Source organism: Lutra lutra, chromosome 6 (assembly GCF_902655055.1).
Source record: "Lutra lutra chromosome 6, mLutLut1.2, whole genome shotgun sequence".
NCBI classification, from domain to species: Eukaryota; Metazoa; Chordata; class Mammalia; order Carnivora; family Mustelidae; genus Lutra; species Lutra lutra.
This window is the reverse complement of record NC_062283.1, coordinates 79,231,895-79,259,450: the sequence shown is the minus strand read 5'-3', so window position 1 is coordinate 79,259,450 and position 27,556 is coordinate 79,231,895. Positions and strand designations below refer to the sequence as shown.

Sequence of the window (27,556 nt, the reverse complement as noted above, 5' to 3'; positions counted from 1 at the left end):
TAGCTACTAATGAATGCCTCCATAATTATGGCCATGATAAAATATACTATCCAAGAGGAAATGCTGCAAAGACCTTGTACATTATGTTATCTTAGTAAACTTAAACATTTTCTCTAAATACCAATGGTTTTAAACATTTTATTTATTATGTATTTATTTTTAAAAATTTTATTTGTCTGAGAGAGAGAGAATGTGAGCGCAAGCAGGGGGAGTGGCAGGCTGAAAAGCAGGCTCCCCATGAGCAAGAAGCCCGATGCAGGGCTCAATCTCAGGACCCTGGGATTAAGACTTGAGCTGAAGGTGGACGCTTAACCAACTGAGCCACCCAGATGCCCCAGTTCTTAAACATTTCTAGATCACAGCATTATTAAGAACAATCTGATGAAATGTTACATATAATTTCAAAGGATTCAGGATCTCTATGAAGCTGGTCTACATATGAACTCCTAAGTAGGCAAAAGGAATTCATTGAAAGGTTTTATGTAAGGAAGTGATAGGCTTAGTTGTTTATTAAAATCATTTGGACAGCTTTTTGGAGGAAGACTTAGTGGCATGGAGCAAGAAAGAAACTAGGATTTATAGTAATTCAGATATAAGATAATGGGAGGGAGGATGCAGATGTAAAGGTTCCAACAAATGAATACAAGAAATACTTAGGAAATGAAAGTATTTGCATTCTGGTCATTGGTCGCATACCCATCAAGATTCAGAATCTGAGAAGAGAGTACTGTTTCAGACATAATGACTTTGAGATACTTATAAGATCTCTGGATGAAGATAGGTAGTTGACAGCTCAATTTACTGGACTGGTACTCTGAAGAAATCTAAACTGAAAAAAAGTCTGATGAGTCACCAATACATGGTTCTTAAGAGACATGAAAATGAGTGAATGCCCAAATTAAACCTGCAGAGAGAGCAGACAAAAGGCCCAACCAAAGAACCTTGGATTATTTCAGTGTTTACTAATGAGGCAAAATAGCTTACAAAAGATATTAAGAAATGGTCAGAGAGAGATGGGGAATAAAGAGACACCACCACCAAAAAAGCTACAAGGGAGACATTTGAAAAAAAGACGGGTCAAGCAAGGAGAAAACTTAATAAAAGTTAACTATTAAACTCATGAAAATTTCCACTTTTATAGTGAAATGTATGGTGTAAAAGTTGTGAGCAACACACATAGCTATTTTGATTTCCCAGAGACTATCAAGCCTCCTATGAATAACTCTTCACTCAGTCAAGACAACTTCCTTTCCTTATTCCCCCAAAGACTATTACACAACTTCCCCAACTTCTTAGTTTAGAGATATCCTGGACTCCTTCATCATTCAAAAATTAGGTAAGGGTGAATCCCTGAAATTTATCTTTATCCTTACTCTACCTTATTATCACTCCTCTTGGCTCAAGATAGAGTACTGCTAGTTGTTTTGAAAAGCTAACCCCTCAATTTCTGGTGTTAGTACCATCCCAATTCCCTCAAGATTTTGGTTAATATTCTCTACCCCTAAATTTCAATATCAACTACCATGCTTAGTCTAATGATCTTTTTCTGTCTCAATATACTTGATCTCACTGCACTGAATGATATGACCACCAACTCTTTTTCTAAAACTTTATACTGTGCATTTCCATGATGGTACTTTCTCTCAATTTTCCTTTCTATTTTATTGTTTTCTCTTTTCTCTAGTTGCCCTTAAGTACAAGTATTCTTCACAAAGGTGCTGTCTGTGGTCCTATTTTCATACTATATTCTGTGTCTACACAATCTACTGAATATTTCAGCTTAATACATATACTACCATGACTCCAAAAATCTAATATCGAGAACATGCCAACTGTATTTCCAATCTGTATTCAAAGAATTTACCTCCGTATTCTCCAAGAACTTAAAATAAAACCGGACTAAAATCAAAATTTCTGCTCTCCTAAACATTCATTCTCTTTCCTGTTTTTGATCTTGCCTAAAACTCAGAGCCATTCTGGATGCTCCCTTATTCCTTAGCCACTTCTCTTTTCCATGACAGAAACCTTTAGAATGTGTGCCCTTCATTCCCAAAGCCTATAATCCCAATTCTGGCTTCTTGGACACACTCTTGTACTAACCTCCCAAGCGGACTCCCTGACTTCGGTCCTTTCTCCTCTTTATCCCTTTTTCTCAGTTTAATCATGTCTAATTAGTCTTCTTTCCAATCTTCAATAGTTTTCTACGGCCTACATTATCTAATCCAAATTCCTAAGCACTGGCTTCTGAGTACATTGACATAAGCCTTTAGAGTAACGCAGACTTAGCTAGAATCCTGGCTCCATCATTTATTTTTAATACATGGACCTAGGAGAGCATTTCCCAAACTCTCCAAAAGAAAGAATTAGCTGGTGTGCTCTACCCTGGAAATTCGCACATATCTGCATTACAGTCTAAAAATCTGTGTTTTTAACAAGTTTTTAACAGAGAAATTTGGAAAACACTGACCTAGGGCAAATGATTTCATTTTTCTACTTCTGTTTCTTCACCAATAAATGAGCTATTACCATTTTTCACAGTAATTAAATTCAATAATCCAAATAAAATACCCAGTGAGCTCCTAGCAATATAGTAGGTACTAAATACTCCCTTTACCAACTCTGACATCTCTTCCTCCCTACCGCACTTTGCCACATGGGATTGCTCCCTGACTCCCCTAGGATACCCTGATATTTAGGCAGCTGTGCCTCTCCCTCATTCCCTTAGCTTCAAAAACATTTCCTAATTTTCTCAGCTTGTTAAAATTCTGTTTATTCTTCAAGATCAAGCTAAAAGTTCTCACTCTGGACCATTAGATGGACTAAATCCTCTCAGTTCCAAAAGCATCTTATTATTACCTCAATATGGCATTTCTTCCACTGTTTAATTAATATTTATGGTTCACTTCCTAGACCATAGTCTAGCTCCTTGATGACCAGCACCTATAATATTTAACCTACAGGATTTAAACACACACACACACACACACACACACACAAGGGCAGATAACATATGAATAAGATTAAATAAGAGACATATTTGCCCCAATTTTATTTATTTATTTTTTAGAGATTATTTATTTATTTGACAGAGAGAGATCACAAGTAGGCAGAGAGGCAGGCAGAGAGAGAAAGAGGGAAACAGGCTCCCTGCTAAGCAGAGAGCCCGATGCGGGACTCAATTCCAGGACCCTAAGATCATGACCTGAGCCGAAGGCAGCGGCTTAACCCACTGAGCCACCCAGGCACCCTATTTGCCCCAATTTTAAAGAAAAATGCTTATAAATTTCACTTTTCTTTTATCAGATTCTCAACACTAAGAATGATATTGCCATACTTTTAATATATAATTAAAGCATCATATTGAAGTAGATAGTAATAGTTACATGTCAAACTGAGAGAATATGTGAAATAATAACTACAGGTTGGATAATGTTCATATTAACTTGGAAGATAGAAATATGTTTGTTCATCATGTAAAAATATACATCAAGAATAGAATGACATTCAAAATGGGCAAAATCATGGTGATGTAGTATTTTGAAGCATATTTCACAAAAACTAAACAATAGGAAAACACAACTGGTAAAACTGGGGGCTAGAGTGAACTCAATATTAATTAAAATGCAGTAATATATTAAATTTTTTAAAAATCAACTAATTAGGGCGCTTAGGTGGTGCAGCTGGTTAAATGTCTGACTCGTGGTTTCAATTGAGGTCGTAATCTCAGGGTTGTGAGATCAAGCCCGTGTCGAGCTCTGCACTCAGCAGAGTCTGCTTAAGACTCTCTCTCTTTCTTTGTCCCTCTCTCCCCCACACTCTCTAAATCTTTATTTTAAAAAATCAATTTAAAGAACACTTCAATTTAGTTAAACAAGCTTTTAATAACTAGTGTTTTTAAGTCCCGTTAAGTCCCTCTTATTTATAGAATGTGATACTGTCTGCCTAGGTTCGTTTTTAAGTAAATTAGTATGAAAAGAGAAAGTAGAGCCTAGAAGATCTAAAAATTCCCAGTTTTTTAGCCTTCTATGAGAAAATTCTTTTGTCTTGTTTCATTGACTTTTATAGAAATTTCTCCTGATAAGATTTCTGGATATCTACATTAACAATAATTTAACGTGAATAAAATTACTAACTCAATAAAACATCTAAAACAATACAAAATGCACATTTTGTATAATTAGAACTAAATATAACATATACTTGGCTAATTGCATTTTATCAGTTCATTTAATTTACTGCATCTTTGGGACAAACCATGATGCCATACTTACATTTCTATTACAAATCCCACAGCTGTCTGTCACAAAAATAAACAATCATCTTCACAGGCAGTCAAACACTGTGAGGTATTTTGTCTTCCATTGCTGGTTCATGCTGTGCTGCAAAAGAAATTATTTCATCAACTTCTACACAGATTAAGATCAGTAAAATCAGTCAATTATGTACGATCCCTTAACAAAATTCAGTGGCAAATTTTATCTTAAAAATGAGAAAATTTCAAGACAAGGATACCTGCTTTCACCACTGCTATTCAACACAGTACTGGAAGTGCCATTCATTTCTTACAGGCTACTCAAAACAGAAACTGCCCATTGCAAAAGAATGAACTTGGACCCCTACTTCACACCACATACAAAAACTAACTCAAGACAGACCAACTACCTAAAAAGAGGTAAAACCATACAACCCTTAGAAGAAAACAGAGGGGTTTATCTTTTTTTTTTTTTTTAAAGATTTTTATTTATTTATTTGACAGACAAATCACAGGTAGGCAGAGAGGCAGGCGGAGAGAGAGAGAGGAGGAAGCAGGCTCCCCACTGAGCAGAGAGCCCGACGCGGGGCTCCATCCCAGGACCCCGGGAACGATGACTGGAGCCGAAGGCAGAGGCTTTAACCCACTGAGCCACCCAGGTGCCCCCAGAGGGGTTTATCTTTAGGAAGTTGGGTTTTGCAAAGGATTCCTAGATATGAATGACACCAAAAGCATGGGTAATAAAAGAAAAAGCAAATTGTGGACTTCATCAAAACTAAAACTTCTGGACGTTAAAGGACATTGTCAAGCAAGTTGCGTCAACCTACAGAATGGGAGAGAATCTTTACAAATCATGTACTGGTAAGGATTTCATATCCACAATACATTAAAGAATGCCTACAACTCAACAACAAAAGGACAAAAAAAATTTTTTGAATGGACAAAAGATTTGAGTAGATACTTCTTCAAAGAAGATGCAGAAACCGCCAATAAATACATGAAAAGATGCTCAACATTATTAGTTATCAGGGGAAATGTAAATCAAAACCACAAGAACTGCTGCTTCACATCTATTAGGATGGCTATAATTTAAAAAAAAAAAAAAAAGGAAATCAGTAAGCATTGGCAAGAATGTGGAAAACTGGAACCCTTGTACACTACTGATGGGAATGAAAACTAGTCCAGCCACTGTGAAGTTTGGTGGTTCCTCAAAAAAAATTGAACAGAATTACCATATAATCCAGCAATTCCACTCCCAGGTATATACCCAAAAGAACTGAAAACAGGGACGGAAACAGATACTTGTACACCAATGCTCTCTGCAGAATTATTCACAAAAGTCAAAAGGTGGACACAACCCAAGCACCCATCAGCAGAAGAATAAAGAAAATGTGGTATACAAATACAATGGAGTATTATTCACCCATAGAAAGAAAGGAAATTCTGATACATATTATAACATGGATGCATGGATGCACCTTGAAAGTATTTTGCTAAGTGAAATAAGCCAGACACAAAAGGACAAATATTAGGATTCCACTTAAATGAAGTATTGAAAATAGGCATATTCAGGGGCACCTGGGTGGCTTAGTGGGTTAAGCCTCTGCCTTCGGCTCAGGTCATGATCTCAGGGTCCTGGGACTGAGCCCCTCATCGGGCTCTCTGCTCAGCAGGGAGCCTGCTTCTCCCCTCTCTCTACCTACTGCTCTGCCTACTTGTGATCTCTGTCAAATAAATAAATAAAAATCTTAAAAAAAAAAAAGAAAAGAAAAGAAAATAGGTATATTCAGAGACAGAAAGTAGGTAAGTTACCAGGGGCAAGGGAGAGGAGCAAACAGGGTTACTGCTTAATGGATACAGAATTTCTGGCTAAAATCAAGTAGTTGGGGAACCGTAAAGTAGCAATGGTTGCACAGCACTGTAAATGTAATTAAGGACAATGAGTTGTACATTTAAAATGGCGAAGATGGTGAATTTTATGTTATTTATATTTTATCACAATAAAAATGTTTTTAAAGTCAAACAGGTTCTATATGGACAAATTAGCCCACATGCAATATATTCCATAGCCACTGCCTTTCTACAAGAATGTAGTGTGTGAAAAGACAAGGCCATCACATTAACTAGAACCTCCTGCTATGTATATGCATATCCAAGTTTACAATCGTTAAGTCAAACTTCTCCCAAGATGCCTCTTATTCAGGGAATCCAGAAGCACCAACCAAAACATTTCAGCCATTAATCCTTCTATTAGTATTCTCTCCTGCCACTTCATGATGCCCAGTGCCGGAGGCACATCACAACACAGAACTCAGAATCAAGCAAACATAAGGACTAAAAAAACTGTAAGCCTCACAGTACGAGCAAGAGGGAAGAGTCAAATTCTTCCAGTTCCATGTGCCTCTCACAATATAGGGGTTTTAGTGTTTAAAGATAAATTATTTATCTTTTATAGAAATTTTTCCCGGTGAGATTTAATATGAGCCAGCTTATCCTACTCAACGTTTAACAGAACAATCATCTGTTTTAGAACCAGAGGATTTTCAAAAGTAACTGACTCAAAGTAAGTTTCTAAATAACCTTTTCGTTATACAGACTTTGGAAACTTAGTCCACACATTATATGGACTCCATTGTCCTGACCACCCCTACTCCCCACCACAAACCCTTTCACTTTACCCTTTAGGTGCCTACAACTTCCATGGCACCACAGGAGATGCCATTCATTTCTCTCCTACAGGCTACTCAAAACAGAAACTGCCCATTTTTACACACAGGACAGGAGGAAACATTCTACTATCCTATCATTATTACTCTTAACAAGAACAGTATTTCTTTGAAGGCTCACCACTGACTATGTAATTACCTACAGCTCTTCTAGCTTAACCTTTAAGGCAGTGACTTAATTTTCACTATTCATCCTCCTCTCCATCCTAACTTCTGACACATTACTGTGAGCCAGTTTAAATATGACCCATTCCAACTACTAACTAAGAGGTTCTTAATCTTGCCCCACTGAGGTTGCTTATTAGAGATATACATTCTTGGGCCCTAACCCAGGACACTCTAGGCCAGTAGACACAGATGGCGTTTAAGCCAGGAATCTCACCTTAAGTGAAAGTGATGCAGGTAACCCATCGAATCCACTTTGAGAAAAACTGTACTCCCGTTTTTAATTCCTATTATCCTAAATTCAGTGAATTTCACCTCCCTGTCCATCCAGCAAAAAAATATGATGATACATGCGGAACTATAAGCCACCTACAGTGCTACCTCTCTAAAATTGTAATCTTCGTCTTAGATTACAAACTCTGGTCCCTCCAGCTAACTTACTCATTCCCACAACTCTTTAATTTCACAAGGACCTCTAGTTTCTTGACAGCCTTCTTTTCTTAGGCAGTTGACAGTTTCATTTCTTTTCCTGCCCAATCTGGAACCCAACCATTTTAACTTCTTTCTTAATAGAATACTTGTCTTTCACATCTGTCTCTCATCTAAACATTCTCCACAAACCCCCATGTCTGCACACATCTTACAAAGTGACATCTCAGCTTCCATGCTTTAATCAAGGAATGCAGATAAAGAAAAACAGAAAATCCTTTTCTCATCTCTCATCTCATTTCTCATCTCTCCAACCAAATTCTGCCAACTTTTATCCTTAACACCTCTGGAATCTATCCTCTACTCTCTTGCCATTGCTAGTGTCCTAGTTTAGACATGTATCACCTCTCACCTGAACTACTGTTCTATCATGCTTCAGTAACACCCCTCAAATTTAAACCTCTGAGAGATATGCTAAAAAGGCACAATGGGCCTCCCATATGTGAAGCCCATTTTGGTTCTTCAATCTATACAATAAAGGCAAAGCTCCTAAGGACAGCATTCAAAGGCTAAATCTCTCTCTAGTCTTACTTATCTCCTACCACCACTCTTACGGATTCATAACCTAGTTATACCAAATTACTCATACTTCCCTAAACCTCCCTTTTGTAGTTTTGTACTTCCTCCTCCTAATATAATCTAGCTCTTTTACAGCTTATGAATTTTACTATACTACCACTTTCTCGGACTATCTCCCAAAATTTGTTCCCTCTACTATATTTTGTACATTCTCCTATTACTGTATGGGGCTAACCCATACACTGAAATTATTTGTTTGCTTTTGACTGTTCTATTAAACCATCAACCTCCTGAAGATAAAGACTGTTTTATCTCTAAATGGTCAGTAAACTGCCAATCAGGTTTTGTTGGCTTGAAGTGCTATTTCTTGGATGAAGGAATAACTTCTTAAAATAACTGTTGAGAAAAATAAAATACTGAAATAAATTTATTCACATACATTATTTGAGTTCTGTGAACAAGGCACCCAGCCACTAAAGATATAAAGATAATCAAGTTCTAATCATTTCTTTAAAGAGCTTAAAATATACAAGAGGGAAGTTAATACACTTACAAATGTAAGATTCAAGCCATCTTTCTATCTTTTGACAAGCACATCATTCACCTATGGCTTTGTTCACTGGCAATGAATTCTTCAGAATGTGGATAAAAAAACAAGAATAAAACCAGTTTTAGTAAATCTTGCAAGCTACAGCAACTTTTCCAATTCCTGTATCCCATGGATAATTTTCAAAGTGGACCCTAAATGGATAACGGTTAGGGGGAGGAAAATAAACTAAAATCTATGTAGTATTCTAGATCCTAGCTATACAAACTGTGTCCCCAACAACTATATCAGCATTTACCTGGGAGTCCCTTACAAATGAAAAATCTGGAGCCCCATTCCATAGCAACAGAATCAGATCTCCAGGTGGTTCATATGCATACTAGAAAGTTCATGAAGCTCTCGATAACCTTAAAACAACCCTGTATATATGACTATACCCATTTTATAAACGAGGAAACCCAAACCCATAAGGATTTAACCCCAAATCACAAAGCTATCAATATAGGGAGATGGGAAGTGTCTTTTAAAGTGTTTCTTTAAAAAAGAAATCTTTTCTTCGGTGTACTCTATCTCAGAGAAGTCTAGAACAGCATCACCAAACAGAAATATGATGCAAGCCACATTTATAATTTGAAATTTTCTATTAGCCACATTAAGAACAATAAAACACGTAAAGTTAATTTAAATACTTTAACCCCAAATATTTAAAACATTACCACTTCCAAATGTATTTCATATAAATTATTAATGTGGTATTTTATATTTTCGTGTATATACTCTTTGAAATTTGGTATTTATTTTATACCTACAGCACTAACTCAGTTCAGACTAGCCACTTACCAAGTGCTCAACAGCTCTATGTGGCTAGTGGCTACCATATTGGGCAATGCCAGTTTAGAATGTCTTGCATATTAACAATCTTTTGACATACCAAACTGGCAATTTATTACCAGAATTGTTGAATTAAGAAAATGAACTCCATGTTACTTTCTTCACACTTTTGCTGACCAGATAAAAAAGAAAACTGTATTTTGTGTTGTAATCAAAATTGACTGGTTTCAGTGATACCAATTCTCCCAAGCTAATCCATCCACTATAACCTCTGAGAATTATAATGCCAAGTGGACATAAGACAGGGCATAGCATGTAAATATTCAGAATGGTCATATGTAGTAGTCCTTAGAAAATTTCTAATTTGTAACCAAAGATTTTTTTTAAATGAGGGGAAAGGAAGGCTCTTCCTTTCATCCAAAGATGTAAGATAAAATAGTGAATTCTAACTATAAGTCAGAATTAATTTGGTTAACATAAATAATTCAAACATACATAATTCTTGCTTCAATGAATGATTTACAAATTATACACCAAACTCAATATATTTTATGAATTACTATAGTAAAATTTACCACACTATTTTGATATGCAAATACCAATTTTCTTTAGGTGAAAATTTCTACAGAAAAGAACTATTAGGAAGGTAATATAAGAAGAGAAAAGATCTGGGGCACCTGGGTGGCTCCGTGGGTTAAAGCCTCTGCCTTAGGGTCAGGTCATGATCCCAAGTGTCCTGGGATGGAGCCCCGCATCCTGCTCTCTGCTCAGCGGGAAGCCTGCTTCCCTTCCTCTCTCTCTGCCTGTCTCTCTGCCTATTGTGATCTCTGTCTGTCAAATAAATAAAAAAATCTTAAAAAAAAAAAAAGAAAAAGAAAAAAAGAAAAGATTTGAAACTACATTACATATTTCTGCCCCTTAATAATTCTAGGGGAAAAAGATGACAGACTAAATTTCAAAATATATAAGAGTTTAGAGATTGTCCGTGAATTTAAGTCATTTACCCACTCAACCAATGAGTAAGTAAGTATAAATGAAAATGAAATAATACCATACTATTTATAATCTGTAACCACTCAAAAAATTCACACTTCTATTATTTGACTATGCTGTTATCTTCTCTGAAAATATCTAGGACTAATTACAATTCCACTTTTCAAGTCAGTCATAAAATCAAAAAACCACCATTTTTCTCCACATAACAGATTCAAATAAATGATTATCTTTTCAAAAGAACTTATCAAAGAAAAAGGAAAGTATATAATAGCTAAAATATCAAATTATAAGGGGCTCCTGGGTGGCTCAGTGGGTTAAAGCCTCTGCCTTCAGCGTCCTGGGATCAAGCCCCGTGTCGGGCTCTCTGCTCAGTGGAGAGCCTGCTTCCCCGTCTCTCTCTCTGCCTGCCTCTGCCTACTTGTAATCTCTGTCAAATAAATAAATAAAAATCTTTAAAAATATATCAAATTTGGGGCGCCTCTCCTACCACCACTCTCACAGATTCACAGTCTATTTATACCAAATTATTCATACTTCTCTAAACCTCCCTTTTGTAGTTCTGTACTTCCTCCTCCTAGTATAATCCAGCTTTTATAACTTATGAATGCTACTATACTACCACTTTCTCTGACTACCTCCCCAAAATTGTTCCCTCCACTATATTTTGCACATTCTTCTATTACTGTATGAGGATAACCCATACACTGAAATTATTCAAGCCCAAAATGAAGCTTGAACTCAGGACCCTAAAATTAAGACCTGAGTTGGGATCAGGGGTAGGATACTTAACCAAGTGAGCTGCCCAGGAGCCCCAACACTACACTATCATAAAGAATTACTTCCTTTACTGTTTACTACTCCCCTTATAAAACATTACTGTATGGCAATCTATGACCTTCACACTCCTCATATTCAAGCATTAAACCTTGACATCTCCCCACCAACTCTGTCCTCTGCATTTTATTTTAAGCAAAACATGAAATGTGAATGTGAACAAATACTGTCTTTTAATCTCATCAAACATGGGGCACCTGGGTGACTCAGTGGGATAAAGCCTCTGCCTTCGGCTCAGGTCATGATCCCAGGGTCCTGGGATCCAGCCCCGCATCTGGCTCTCTGCTCAGTGGGGAGCCTGCTTCCTCCTCTCTCTCTCTGCCTGCCTCTCTGCCTACTTGTGATCTGTCAAATAAATAAAAATCTTTAAAAAAATAATAATAATCTCATCAGACGTTTCAAAACCTGTAGCCATTTTGTAAATGAGAAAGGCTCTGTTGCTAATTGTGTGTGACCCTGTCAAGTCCTAACTCCCTGTTATTTAACCCTTCTCTTTTTTCTGTAATTCTAAATGCTTTAACATAAATTTAACAGGTTTTATTTTAATTATCCAAAAGGTAGTAAGCCATAAACACTAAATATTCCATAAATAGGCACAGGTGGCTGTAGAAGAATGTTAATAAAATGGTTTCCATATCCACAAAGATTATTCCTTGTCCAACCTGTTGTTTCACAAATTCATGTTCCTTAGGCACAATCAAGAACAAGGGAGGGGAATGTAAAAAAAAGGTAGCACCCTCTGTTACTGACACTGGGGAAAAAAAAAAAATTCAACTACTCAGCTGACAGTATGTCAGGCATTTCATGCCAGTAAATGGCTAATACATAAAATAATCTCTAAACAGACTAATATTGTGAAAAGAAAAGACTAAATACTAACTTTTCCTTCCATATTAAGTTAAAAAATCATTTCTGGATCCATTAAAAAAAAAAAACAAAATCTGTCCTAGTCTTCTAACAATTCAAATCAGTGGAAACTAAAACAAAATACTTTACCAGTTGACACGTGACTCCTAAAAGAAAAATGCCATTTCCTTTTTCATCCTGATGTCTGATGACTAGCTGTTTGGAAAATAGTTTCCATGATGATTTTAATTCTACCAAGTTTTTAACACGCAGTGAATAATAAAAACTTTCAAATGTTTACCATTATTTTAATTTTGCCTACAACTTACATTGGCCCATTTGAAAAATAAATTCTAAATCAAAGAGCGGGTTTAACAAAATGTTTCAATTTAAGATACACAAGGCTAAAACAAACACACCCAAAAATCTATTTCTAGTGTAGCATTCACTTTTCTGGTTTTCTCTTTAAATTTGCTTGACCTATTTTCATGTGTTTTTGGAGCACTCAGACACTCAAGACAAACAGTATTTGCTGGTCATGAAAACAGCAGAGCCAACATCATAAATCCAATTATTTCTGTGGGTAATTTCTTCATGTGTCCTATATTCCACGTCTTTTTCAGAGTCTAAACAAAGATTCATTTGCTAAAAAGACAAAAAGTCTTAAGTCCTCCAATTTCTGTAATTATACACTGTTTTCAGTGCCAATGTTATACTTTCTCATCCTATTTAAAAAGTACACACACTGGAGGGGAGGGAGTGTGCCCAGGCGCCTGAAATGTCAAGCTATAAAGGCAATGCTTTTTCTACCATTTCTTGGCTTTATTCTTCCCTTAATTCCACACTGTTCCAATATTACAAAAATATTACTTAAAATTTAAGTACTTTTCGAAATTTGGTAAGTGTGACTAAACTGGCACTTAGGATAGAAAAATAAAAACATATACGAAAATGATTAACAAGAGAAAGCTCCAGTTGCCAAAATGTGTGTGTAAACGCAAAACAGTTTTACAGCCTTCTCTAGATCCCCACGGAAAACAAAACAGCAACAACAATGGAAGACCCGTACTCTTTTAGACGGGATGGGGTGGGGGGGTAGATAGAGAATTCGTACTCAGCAACCAGAACAAAGCAACAGCCTCCGCTTTTAAGATGCACTGAGGGTTGGGGGGGTGCTCAATTGGTAAAGAGATCTCTTAATTGTTCCGAAGATTTACTACTCATCAAAACAACGAGAATACGCAGCGCTGGGCTTTACCAGGGCAGGGTGGAGGGACTGCTCTTCCTACTAGGCAAGACCCAGACACTGAGCAGGAGGAGGAGGGAGAGAGGGAAGAGAAGGAAGTGGCCAAAGACACTCCGGAAAAAGACAAAATACAGGGAACTGTACGCCCCGGCTGCGATCTGACCCAAGTCCCGGGGAGAGGCCTCCACACGGGAGACAGGGCGCAGGATACCCTTCAAACCATAGCCGCCCTTAAATCTTGAGCACGTTAGGTCCCCCAGTAGAGGCCTGACACCACCACCAAGGGAAGAGGAGAGGAACCGGGTTGCCACCAAAGGCAGAGACGAGGACCCCGGCGGAAGAGGCTGCGCAGTAATGGCCGCTGCTCCTCCTCTCGCACCCCGACCGTGACCAGCTCCGGGCCCTCGCCCAGGGCAGGGGCTGCGGCGGCGGCGGACAACGCAGCGCCCGTCACAGTCTTCTCGCCTGCGACAGCAACCAAGGTGGGGGCGGCGGAAAGAGCTGAACTGCCCCATCACGCCTGGGCGCCGAGAGCCGCGGCCGAGCCGGCCCAAGGGCGTCCACCTACGTACCGGCCTCTGACCTCGCCACCGCCCCTCTCAGGCCCGGAGTGTAGGGCCGACCTGGAGCGCGTCGCTCCTGGAGGTGACACCGCGAGCCATCACGCCTTTCCCTGGGCTAGGGCGTCAGAGTGGCTGACTTTGACCCTTCCCCGCAAGAACCTCACCCTGACTCCAACCTCTCTAGCCGCAGCCTCGGCCGTCTCGCCGTCTTTCCTCCTCGGCCTCGGAGCCCGCAGCGGCCGGGAACGCGCGCGACGGTCACGTGACGGCTCGTCGCGTCGCGAGGGGGGCGGGGCCGCGCGGGGCGGAAGTAGAGCCTCGTACTGGGGTGCCCGCGGTATCCCTTCCGCGCGGTGATTCTCCGCGACCCAACACTGAAGCGAGGGGTTGGGTATCTACTTGTTACTACCTCTGGAGACCTGCAGTTTCTGCCTGGATCGTTCTAACGGCTTTGTATTGTGCTTTATTTGTAATTAGGTGCCGGAGATCGAAAGAATGCGGTCCACCAGTGAGATGTGGGGCAAAGCAAGGAAAAACGCGTGTAGAACCAGCAGGTGGTACTGCTCAGAAACCCCCGCTCCCAAGAGAAGCTTTCGGGCGCCTAGCTGGATTTGGGGGTACAGAGTCCTTGGCAGAGTACTGCTTGTTCTCTTAACAGCCACAACGAAGGGGTTCTTTGAGAGTTGTAGTTAGTTCACCGTCTGAAGGGTTGAGCAATTTAATCGGAAAAAAAAATAGATCTTAATTTCCTTTTGGACCCATTTTTCTTAGACTAGAGCATAGGTAACTGGAGGAAGAGATTAGTCAGAAGAATCTAAAACTGAAGGAATGGCTTATCTTGTTGCGTTCATGTGGTTTTAACCGTCAAAACCGTGGTGGTATCCTCCATTACATTTTAGCATGTACATTGTCTTTCTCGGAACTGATTATATTTTCTCAATTTATAGTAAAAAGGTGGAATAGCATGCCTTTTGTCTTTAAAAGAGTATATATTCCAACATTCCATGGCAGTATCTTACTTGCAGTGCTGCTGCATTTTTTTTTTTTTAAGATTTTATTTTATTTGACAGATAGAGATCACAAGTAGGCAGAGAGGCAGGCAGAGAGAGAGAGAGGAGGAAGCAGGCTCCCTGCCGAGCAGAGAGCCGGATGGGGGGCTCGATTCCAGGACTCTGGGATCATGACCTGAGCCGAAGGCAGAGGCTTTAATCCACTGAGCCACCCAGGCGCCCCGTGCTGCTGCATTTTTGAGACGTCATTAAGTTTGGAAATTTCTAGTGACTATATATGTAGACATGTTTCCATACTCTTTTTTTCTGAAATCAATATATTTCAAGGTTTTTATTCATATATATCAATACATAACTGGTTCTTGAAGAGTTGCCATCTAGCCCAATGATGCTTAGTGTAAGCAAAATAATTTTTTTTATAACGTCTGTAAGTGTGATAATGTTGAAGAGCAGGTTCTCCAGCTTTAAGCTTAATCCTCTGTCTTACTCCTTTATCCTACACACCCCACGAACAAATAATACCAGAAATTTGGCATATACTTAAAAATTCCAGCTTTAAGATATAATACTGTGAACGGCACCATTCTAAGTGCTTTACACATACTAGCTCACAATAAACTATGAGGTAGGTACTATTGTTATTCCCATTTTACAAAAACAGACACAGCCGGGATTTGAATTCAGGCAGGGATCGTAAGAGTTCACCCCATCTAATGCTTATTTTATCAATTAAGAAATAGATATGAGGGACACCTGGGTGGCTCAGTTGGTTAAGCGGCTGCCTTGGGCTCAGGTCATGATCCCAGTGTCCTGGGATCAAGTCCCACATCGGGCTCCTTGCTTGGCAGGGAACCTGCTTCTCCCTCTGCCTCTGCCTGCCTCTCTGTCTGCCTGTGCTCGCTCTCTCTCTCTCCCTCTGTCCCTGACAAATAAATAAATAAAATCTTAAAAAAAAAAAATAGATATGACAAGGTTACATGACTTAAAGACTTTCTTGCTCAAGTTAGAGTGGAGATCAGGACACAAGCATGTTTACTGATCCATAAATACTTTTAATTTAGAAAAAGTTATTCACAAGTCTTCCATTGCTCTGGAATATATTTAGAACAGTTTCTGTAAATAAATATTATAGTTGATATTCTATCTGTCTGCACACAAGAAAGGAATTAACAAGAATCTTGCTGCCGTGCCCTTTCAGGCTTCAAATTGTCTCTCAGCTACACCTATAATCTTAAACTGTATTGGTGAGAAACTCCATCTTTCCACATCCAAACCCATCTTTAATTCCTCTTTCTCTTATGTCCCTTATCCACTTTGCTAATAATCTTGATTTTTCCTTCAAAATACATTCAGAAAATGGCTAGTTACCACTTCTGATACCACCTACACCATCTCTTGTTTAGATTATTGCAGTAGCCCAGGGACTGGTTTTCTTGCTTCTGTTCTTGCCTTCCTCAAAGGGAGGTTTGGCTTCAACATAGAGGCCAAAGTAAACTTCTTAAAAGAACGTCAGATCATGCCACTTCTCTCTCTGTTCATAGTCTCTTATGGCCTCCCAAAACAAAGTAAAAATCAAAGTCCCATACATGGCCCTAAGATTCTCCCCCCCCCCGTTACCTCTCTGACCTCACAAACAATACAGCTTTCTGTTCCAAAAAGACACTATGTAAGCTCTCAACCTCAGTCTTTGCAGTTGCAGTTTTCTCTGCTTACAGTGCTCTTCCCTGTAATGGTTTCCTTTCTCTCTGTTCCTAAAAACCATCCTTTCAGTCAGTCCTCTTCTTGCTACCCTATTTTAAATCATGACATCTCCTATTCCCAATGTTCTTATCCCCCCCTTTACTTTTTTTTCTCTAATGTTTATCACAAAGTAAGGTATGTTTTAGTTAGTTTATTTATCTTTATTGTGTGTCTCTCCACACTAGAACATAAATCTCTTCTGTTGATAGGAATTTGTGTTCTCTTTTGTATCCTAACTGCCAGTAATAGGACCTGACATATTAGAGAAACTCTATAAATATATGTTGAAAGAATGAATAAATAGTGCACACACATTTATATCCCAAACAATATATAAATGAATAAAAACTCATTATTTGTCAACAATTGCATATAAAGAGAATTGGATAATAGTATATATCCCATTTCTACCAGCCACCTGAAAGATACTGGTGAGTTTCTGTCTATAAATAATATAAATAATATATATGGTATAGCACTTCTCAATGTTGTCAAAAGTGTTTTAAAAGCGATTCATTTCTGGGGCACCTGGGGGCACAGTCAGTTGAGCAGCGACTCTTGGTTGTGATCTGGGTGGTGAGATCCAGCCCAACACTGGGCTCTGTGCTCATCACAGAGTCGGCTTCCGATTCTCTCTCCCTTTCCTTCTGCCCCTCCCCCTCATGCTCGCGCGCGCGCTCTCTCTCTCTCAAGTGAATAAATAAATCGTTTTTTAAAAAGAGATTGATTTCCAGTATTTATTAAAATGCTCAAACTTTCAAGTGATTTAAAGAAATAAATCAGACCTAGCCGATTGAAGGTACCTCTGTAATAATGTTATGGTTACTGGCATTCTATTTTGATTCACTGAATCAAAGATAAAGGAGTTGGAACAGACTGCTATAAAGTGCTCATTATTCCTAACCCATTGTCTATTTTCCACAAGCACATAAAATACTTTGATGAAAATCAGGTATCTCTCTGGGCACTCCCACTTCCTCCTACTGTCCTCCAGCACCTATAAGTGTTTGATGTTAAATTTGTTTTGCTTAGTAATTAAAGTATTCATTTTGTTTAGTTAATATCTGAAGACATCCAGGAAAACACACATGAGAAAATATGTGTTACAGTGAAAAATCTGTTGAAAACCACTGATGTAGCTAGTCTAAGGGCACTGGTTTTTAAGGTGTTTTCTAGTATTCCCTGGGGGTCCTTGAGATCTCAGAGGGCTCCAGAGGTGAACATTATTTTGATAATAATACTAAGACTCTAGCTGCCTGGTTCACTCAGTTCCCCAACCTCCTGCGCCTTTGTACATTGAAGTTTTCTGAGGTTACATGATGTGTGACATAGCAACAGATTGAATGTAGAAAGATGTATTAGAATTTGGCTGTATCAATTAAGCCAGGCTAAAAGAGGTTTACAAAACACAAGATAATGCCACTCTTCTCACTAAGTAAGCTTTTTATTGGAGAATATAGTTTTTTATTGAGTATATAGATATTGAAATTATTTAGATACTATGTTTACACTTAATGGTATTATTACTTTTTTAAAGTTTTTTTATTTGAGAGAGAGAGAGAGAGTGCGTGCACGTGCACAAGTGGGGGAGGGGTGGAAGGAGGTGGGCGGGGAGGAGACTTTCCACTGAGTGCAGAGCCCAGTGCAGAGCTCAATCTCAGAAGCCTAAGATCATGCCCTGAGCCAAAATCAAGAGTTGGATGTTTAATTGAGCCACACAGCACCCCAATTATTTTAAAGCGACTAAATATTTTAGATAGTTCTCAGTTTTACTTTCCCAGTAGAATTCCCTTGTAAATAATAGTAGACAGTTTTGTTTCTCCTTTACCTAATGTGATAATCAGTGCTCTCTCTTTAACTAGTTATCAATGTTCCTAATGTGGCCCCAGGAGTTACAACCAAATTCTGACAATTGTATTCTTGGGAAATAATACAACACAAAGCAGTCACTGGGTGAAAATTTTACAGTTTGACTATAAAGTCAAGGCTGCCTTTCCTCACTCTGCTTGTATGAACACATGATGTATGTATTGATTTTTAGATATCTTATATTGACAATATTAGCTATTATCTCCCAAATCCATGCTTGTTTTGTTGGATGACCTGACCACTCACTGAGTATTGAATGATAAGTGCTCTGTTTTATTTTTTTGACAGAATTATTTGTTATTTTAAAGCTTGATTATTATTTTAATAAAAATGAATCTTAAACAGTGCACCTATTACATAAAAGGAAGTAATTTACATTCATACAGGCAGCAAATATGTTTTTCAATATCACATTTTCCTCAGAATGACTAGGATTAAGGAATCAATGTTAAATGGACTTATAATCATGCATTTGGGCTTTTGTTTATTTATGGAATCATATACATACCAATTATCAGCTTAATAAAATTATAACCTAAAAAGTTGAAATATTTTTGCATAGCACTGTATCAGTCAGGGTCCAATTTGGAACATAGAAACCACCTTATGTATTTCAAACAAAGGGAAGTTAATGCAGTGAATTGCTTGCAAATTTTGAAAAAAATGGGGGAGCCAAAGAAGGAAGATGAGGGTTCTGTGAAATCAGTAACTAGAAAGTCACTAAGCTCTCCTGAGGTCAAAGGCACAGAGGGCTTTCTAGTGTTCCTAAGGCCACTCGTATGTTCCTCAAGCCTGCTGGAGCACATCCGTTTGACCTGCTGCAACAGCAAGCCAGGAGCTCATAAGCTCACCAAGGCTGCAGGGATCTCATGGCCACCAGGACTTACCTAGCCCCGCTACTGCCAGAGCCAGGACCAAGAAAAGAATCAACTTTCCCCTTCCACCTCCTATTTGCATGAGTGTCTTCCACTTGGTAGAACTACACAAGAAACCAACAGTCAGCAGGTTCTGGAAAATGACTTTTTGGCTCCCTTAGATACCAAGCAATATAGAAGTGCCAGTGTGAGGCTGGGCATCAACAGATAAGGTATTTGCTGCTACTGTAACCAGTATTGAGTGTTCCCTTTTGTTCTTCCTCATTGTCCTATGGACCTTCTATATGGGGTCTATGAGATTCTGGGAAACGTTACACCATTCTTATAAATGGAGCATGAAACTGGACTAAGTCAGTGAGTATATGCCAACTCCGGGCTAATGTCTATAAGGTGTGGGTATTTGACCTAAGAGTGCTAGAATGAAATTCTGGTACTTTCACAGCTTTGGGATGCAGACCCTCTCCTTTAGATGGCATTAAGTACAGAGGCCACACCTTGGGTTGCTGCCTTCGTGTTGTTACCATGAGGAAAACCAGCCTGAAGATGAACCTGATAGGGACAGAACAATTGGACTGAGAGAATGCCAGAAGCCTCATTGAAGCACACTTCAAGGCTGCCTTTTTTCTAAAGTTCTCGATTATGTAAGCTCATATGACCCCTACATTGTTTTAGTCAGCTTGAGTTCACTTTTTGCATAGTATTTGCAATAAAAGACATCCTGATACACGATACAGTTCCTAGATCTGGCAATAAAGAGTCTCATACTCTAACTACAAACTTGTATTTCTGGCTGTCACACTTTCTCATTCCTTCTAAACCATTAGAAATAGGCAAACTGGAAAAAAAAAATCTGTTTTGTACCACTGATAGCATCTTTCAACTTTTAATAGAGTACATAGCTTTTTAAAAAAGATGATGAGAAGGAGAAATTGCATGATATTTTGTTGATCAATAGATACACAAAAAATTTTATATCCACAAGAGAAGAATATACCTTATATTCAAGTACCTGTGTAATAATTATGAAACAGAAAAGGAAAGAAAAGAAACTCATGTACTTAAACTACAAAGAATATTTCAATAAATTTCTCAGGTCATATTTTCTGATAACAGTGTAATTATACTGGATATTAATAAAATTTAAATGGGGAAAAATTACCTATCATTTCAAAGTTTAAAGTCTCTAAATCTTGGGCCAACAATAAAATCAATATTATAATTTGAGACAATCATAAAGCAAGAAAAACAAGAATCCAATGTGTCAGCATTTTTTTGAACATGGGTAAAACTTAACAGAAAATTTCATAGTCTTATAATTTTCTATTACTAAAAATAAAGAATAAAAAGAATTTTTTAAAAAGGACACAAAAATAGAGGAATAAAATCCTAAATATAAAAATGAAAGTAGAATTGATAATCCAAAAGTTTTGTTTGATTTAAAAATAAAAGTAAAAAGATATAAACCACAAATACATATTAAGAATGAGAAAGAAAAACAGCCATAGATATGGGGGAAGATAGCGTTACTAAATAACATTATAGTAATAAATTTGAAAATTCCAGTGGCACGAGTAACCTGGAACATACTAATATTGATAGAGAGAGAAATTTTTCATATAGTTTGGATGAACAGTGCCTTCTACGTGGAATCATTCTATGGTCTGAATGTTTGTGTCCCTGAAAGATTAAAGTTGAAATCCTAAATTCCCAAAGGTGAAGGTGTTCGTAGATAGGGACTTTAGGAGAAGATGGATTCATGAGGGTGAAACACTTATGAAAGAGCTTAGTGGGGCGCCTGGGTGGCTCAGTGGGTTAAAGCCTCTACCTTTGGCTCAGGTCATGATCCCAGGGTCCTGGGATCGAGCCCCACATCGGGCTCTCTGCTCAGCGGGGAGCCTGCTTCCCCCACCCCCTTCTGCCTGCCTCTCTGCCTACTTGTGATCTCTCTCTGTCAAATAAATAAATAAAATATTAAAGAAAGAAAGAAAGAAAGAAAGAAAAGAAAAGAAAAGAAAAGAAAAGAAAGAGCTTAGTGGCTTAGTGCTCTTGTAAAATATGTCCTGCAGAACTACCCAGCCCTTCTGCTTGTGAGGAACAAGGAGAGAAAGGTCTGCAACTTGGAGGAGAGCTCTCATCCAACCTGGTACCCTGATCTCTTAGAGCCTTCAGAACTTTGAGTATTAGATTTCTGTCATTAATAAGCTACTAATCTGTGCTATTTTGTGATAGTAGACCCAATAGCTAAGACAAATCTCTTCGGATCTGTGGTACTTACTTCTTATCAATGATGTCTCAACTTTGATATCACCTCAGGTGGGTTTTTTGTTGTTTTTGATTTTTTGGAGTGGTTTTCTTTTCTGTTTGTTTGTTTTTTGGTTTTTTTCTGACTACCCATAATTCTCTACTTCCCTCAGCCTGTCACATCCTATATAACATCACACTTAAAAAAAAATTTTTTTTTTATTTAGAGGTGCCTGAGTCAGTCAGTTAAGCATTTGCCTTCAGCTCAGGTCATGATCCCAGGGTCCTGGGATACAGCATCTTCCCCCACCGCTCCCTACGTTGAGGGGGTTCCCTGCTCAGAGGGGAGCCTGCTTCTCCCTCTCCCTCTGCCATCCTCCCGCCCCCCTTGTGCTCTCTGGCTCTCCCCCTCTCTCTGTCAAATAAATAAAATCTTAAAAAAAAAAAAAAAAGAAAAGATTTATTTATTTATTTATTTATTTGAGAGAGGGAGTATAGGAAGAGGCAGAACCAAAAGGAGAGAGAGAACCCCAAGCAGACTCCCCATGCATGGAGCATGAAGCATGGAGCTCAAGGTGGGATTTCATGACACTAAGATCCTGACCTGAGCTGAAACCAAGAGTGGCTGCTTAATGGACTGAGCCACCTGGGTGCCCCTCATATCACACTCTTAATCTCACCAGAGTATTTTTCCTTTCTTTTTTTTTTTAAAGATGTTATTTATTTGCCAGAGAGTACACACAAGCAGGCAGAGAGGCAGCGAGAGAAGCAGGTTCCCTGCCAAGCAAGAAGTCCGATGTGGGACTCGATCCCAGGACTCTGGGATCATGACCTGAGCCAAAGGCAGCGGCTCAACCAACTGAGCCACCGAGGCGTCCCCAGAGTATTTTTTCCTTACTTGATATTGTAAAAAATTATTTCGTGGTTTATTATCTGTCTTTGCTTCTAAGAATGTAAGTTTCTTGAAGAGAGGGGCCTTATATGTCTTTACTACCCAAAGCTCATAGAACAGAGGCATATAGTTGATATCCATAAATGTTATTTATTTCCTACAGAAAACTTAGTATTATGAGTTATCTGAATAAAAATCAGAAGTGAATTACTAAAAGAGCAAAAATAGCTGCATTGGAAACTTTTGCTAAGTAAATAAATAATGTTTTAGGTAAATAAAAATGACTAGAATCTTAAGACATACATACAATAACTATGGAATTACTTAAAAAACACTTTCAGGGGTGCCTGGGTAGCTCAGTTGGTTTAGCATCTGCCTTCAGTTCAGGTCATGATCCCAGGATCCTGGAATTGAGCCCTGAATTGGGCTCCCTGCTCAGTGGTGAGTCTACTTCTCTCTCTCCCTCTGCCCTTATACCCTGCCATTGTGCTCTCTCTCTCTCTCTCTTTCTCAAATAAATAAATAAAATCTTTAAAAAATTAATAGTTCCAAATCATCACAGTTTTACAGTTGAGCCCTTGCAAGCTTTTAACAAATAAAACCCCTCCATGTTACATAAAATATTTGCTAGCCCAGAAAGTGATGACCGATTATTCAGTTATATGTTTAGAATGCTTAAAAGAATAAATTTTAAAATTCTTAGAACTAGAAAAAACTTAAGTCAAATATTTAGAAATAAAACAATACACAAAAATTTAAATGTTACTTAAAATATTAAAGTAATTATTTTGTATTAAATTTTAATGTTGTTTTAAAATTGGGTTTTTTGTTTTAAAAATTATTTGAAGTAATAAGGACTTAATTTGCAATTAAAATTCCAAGTCAAAATCTGAATGTTGTTGGAGATGGACAAATTATTCTCAAGTTTACCCAAATGTGTGGGAAATAATAGCTTCTAGTATACAGTATACAATGCTTGATAAAGGAAGAATAAGAATTTAAGAAGAAAGGCTATGTTTTCAACAGTTTTGGGGGGAAATATGCCTACTTGGAGAGAAAAAATATATTTACCTCTTATGTGATAAAGAAAATATTATAAGCTGGTCAGCCTATAATAGTAATATAATATACTATAATAATATAATAGTAATAGTAATAACTGGGCTACAAATATATACTGTTTGTTGAACAGTATCTTAAAAATCAGAAAAATTTTCAACAAAATATAAATGTTTAAGAAAAACTGCAAAAAAAAGTTAATCAGAAAATACAGCAATACTGGACCCTCATCCCCAGATGGCCAGAATTGGCATGAACAGAGGAGTGGTGGCCCTCTGTGTTCTGCAATTTGGCACAATTCTTCCTACTTCCTGTTCCATGCCAGCTTGTCTCACGCATTTATAATGTCTACACATATGTATGTGTGTGTGTGTGTGTATATATATATATATATATATATATATATATATCTCACAGTCTTGCACCAAGGTACAACTGATAATCACAATGTCATTGTTTTCCATTGGTACATTTCCCAAAACCTGTGTTATTTGTTCATGCAGTGGACATCTGTTGTTTATGGCTGCCAAAAATCCATTTCCTCTTTTTTTGAAATGGTGCCCTGAACTTTCATTGGGAAAACTACTTCTTCACTATTGGATACAACAAAGAACTATCAATCAAGATGTCCTCATTTCCCTTGGCCAAGGGATGGACATGTGACCCAAGCTATACTAATCAGATGCTTTCCTCTCCTTGGAATTTAAAGCTCACATGGAATGTGGAGAAAGGTGGAAAAAGCAGTTGGAGCTGATCAGTCCCATCTGGCTGTGACTGTTTGTTTCCTTCCAATTTCCCCATAGATACTTTGGCTCCTCACTTTTCCAAGAATGACTCTGAGATTGTGTAAAAAGATCTCATATTCTTCTATCCTCCAGTATGTTCCTCTGTGCTTGTTGGGATGGTTTGATTTTTGTTTTTTGCTCTTAATCCCAACTAATACAAGTTCTACACATGATTGCATTTTAATGTTAGAATGATTTTTTTCTCCAAAAACCTGTTATTTGGTTATATTTATCTATTTATCAATTCCAAATTGATTTTACTGACACTACCCTCCCATCTGGTCTACTTTTCTCTTAGATGCTGGATCTATTTGCAGGACAGTGCTAAAATCAGACCATACCTGGAATATGGTTACTGAGGTCAAAAGACTGTCAGGATTCATTTTCAAATTCTAATACTTTCATTTTTGCCTTTTATTGCCACAAATCAAAAGTGCTCTTTGAGTCCCTGATAGGAAGAGAAGGAAACAGATGAAAGCAATGACTGTGATATGGACATATTCCTTTCCCCTCTTGTTGCCACCTGGCAGGAGTGACTAGACCAATGTCGGTGTAATCAGGGCTGAGGTTTCTGAGTCTGGAGTAAAAAGATTGAATTTCTCTTTGGGGAATTTATTCCCTTCTTTGTCTCTTTAATCATCCAGGTCTAAGGCAAAAACCTACCAGTGAATTAATAGAAGAAAAAAAATATATATATATAGTTCTCTGGCCCTGATTCCTGTACAAAGCTCCTAAAATCCTTATAATTTCTTAGTTAACAAGAACACTAGGAACATCTTTTGTTCTGATACTTGATGTTTAATCCCCGTTTCTGACATAGAGTTCCTAAATCCTTTGGAATTTCCTGGGTGATAGCGGTGTCTTTTATTCTAATGAGATGACTCTCCATGGACTCTGGGATGGGGACTGGTCACAAGGAAGACCAAGACATGATTAGAAGCTTGGAACTTTCAGCCCCATGTCCTATCATTCAGGTAGGGGTGAGGGAGCTGGAATTGAGTAAATTATACCTTAAGAATCCCAAAAGTATCAGGTAGAGGGAGCTTCCAGGTTAATGAACACAGGAAAGTGTTGGGAAAGTGGTGCTCCTGGAGAGGACATGGAAACTCTGCAACCTCCCACCTAAGTTTGCCTATGCATCTCTTCCATCTGGATGCTCATTTGCCTTCTTTATCATATCTTTTTATAATAAACAGGTAAACGGTAAGTAAACTGTTTTCCTGAGTTTTGTGAGCTGCTCCAGCTATTAATTGAGCCTGAGGAAGCTGACAATACTGACTCCATCTTTGGCCCTCCATCTTGTTCATGTTTGTTCAGTGATGTCTCTTGGGGCTATGCATTCCAGGCCCCTGGAAGATTAATATACATACCTTAGCAATGCCCACCAAGACTTGTTTGGGCCTCCCACTAATCCATTAGAGATAACATAGTCCTTCCCCTTCTTGACTCACAGGTGGTGCCACAAGATCTAACTAAAGAGTAGCTGTCAGTTAGGGGCATGCAACCCTCTGAGGTGCGTGAAAACCTTTTGATCTCACTACAATGCCCTTTTGCATGTCCCCTCACTCTATAAAATCTGTGGACTAAGGTCTGGCTTTTGCAGGGAATAACTATGCAGCTGCCATGCTTCATTCTCTACCCAGGGCTCCCTGTCAGTAAGTTATCCTGAGTAAAACTGTGTAAACTGTATGGAGAGGCCTGCTTCATTTCTGGTCTTAAAGTGCCTTTTCAGTCTGGGAGATACTTCACCGTCTCTCTTCCACCTTCTAACAGATGGGAACCTTTAAGTCATAGCTGATTGGCCAGAAATACAGACAACAACCTGAGCTTGCTATCGGCCCCTGAGGCTGAGGGCCATCTTGTGAGACAGCCCTAACCTGAGGGATCTGATGCTTTCTCCAGGTAGATAGGGTTCAAATTAAGTTAAACTGTAGGTTCCCCCAGCTGCTGTTGCAAAATTTCTTGGTGTGGGGGATTCTCCCACCATAGCTTGTTCAGTGTTGTTGGTGTGATAATCGTGTGAGAGTAAAGGAGAGACCCAGCAGTTGTGTAGATTTTCTTTACACTACCCATTATTCTCAGAAAAGCCATTTTCATATTTATATATTACATGCTTTACTCTTCTATATGTATTGTAGGATTATTTCTAAATTCCATGAAAAATCCTGTTGGGATTATATTGGATAATACTGGGTCACTAGAGTAATTTAGTATAGGGTTGTCCAGTAAAATACAAGATGCCCAATTAAATCTGAAGTTCAGATAAATAACAAATTACATAAATATAAACAAATAAATACCTAAATCTACATGTGTATATATCTAGATAGATGATAGATAGATAGATAGATAGATAGACATATCCATGAAATAATTTTTTAATGTAAGTTTGTCCCATACAATATTTGGGAGATAGTTATATAAAAGAGTTATTCATAATTTACTTGAAATTGAAATTTAACTGAGTATTTTCTATTTTGTGTTTGCTAAATCTGACAACCCTAATTTGGGAAGAAATAACATCTTTAAAATATTGAATCATCCTTTTCACAAGTACTCTATACTCTCCATCTATTTAGTGTTTAGATTACTAAATTATTAGGGCTGTATATTTTGCTTATTTTGTTAGATTTATTCTTTTTTTAAAATTTAATTTAATTTTATTTTTTATAAACATATAATACATTTTTATCCCCAGGGGTACAGGTCTGTGAATCGCCAGGTTTACACACTTCACAGCACTCACCTTAGTGTTAGATTTATTCTTAATTTAACTTAAAAATTTTAAAGTTATTGTGAATGAGATCTAATGTTATTGCAGGAGTCCTGTTGATGTTTGTACAGTGATCTCATATTGAGCAATCTTCTTGAACTTTATTAATTTGTCTACAAAGTGTTTTGAATTTTTTTGTATTCACAATAATATCACCGAGAAAGAATGAAATTTCTGTCTTTCTGGTTGATATCCTTTTGTTTCTTTTATTTTTTTATTGCACAGAGTGGGACTTCCCAATAAAATACCGGATAGAGGTGGTAATATAGGTATCTGTCTTTTCGTAATTTAAAAGGCA

The 27,556-nt window shown here is 38.0% G+C and overlaps 2 protein-coding genes across 13 annotated transcripts in view; one reads left to right on the top strand and one right to left on the bottom strand.

The window, feature by feature from the left end:
- Positions 1 to 26,022, bottom strand: part of RNF146 (ring finger protein 146) — a 31,831-nt gene extending 5,809 nt beyond the window's left edge. Inside the window, exons 1-3 of one of the 12 annotated variants that reach the window (XM_047735105.1) lie at positions 26,011 to 26,022; positions 7,361 to 8,141; positions 4,272 to 4,379 (exon numbers count right to left, since the gene is read on the bottom strand). In XM_047735105.1, coding sequence (XP_047591061.1) covers positions 4,272 to 4,273 — 2 coding nt within the window. In that variant the 5' untranslated portion in view covers positions 4,274 to 4,379; positions 7,361 to 8,141; positions 26,011 to 26,022. The other 11 variants (XM_047735108.1, XM_047735102.1, XM_047735110.1 and 8 more) reach the window with 11 other exon arrangements.
- On the top strand, positions 13,260 to 15,048 carry LOC125101620 (uncharacterized protein DKFZp434B061-like). Its single transcript, XM_047732004.1, has 4 exons — positions 13,260 to 13,270; positions 13,417 to 13,591; positions 13,715 to 14,271; positions 14,492 to 15,048. Exons 1-4 carry the CDS (start codon positions 13,260 to 13,262, stop codon positions 14,667 to 14,669), a joined length of 921 nt encoding a protein of 306 aa, XP_047587960.1. The 3' UTR covers positions 14,670 to 15,048.
- Positions 26,023 to 27,556: the final 1,534 nt, after the last annotated feature.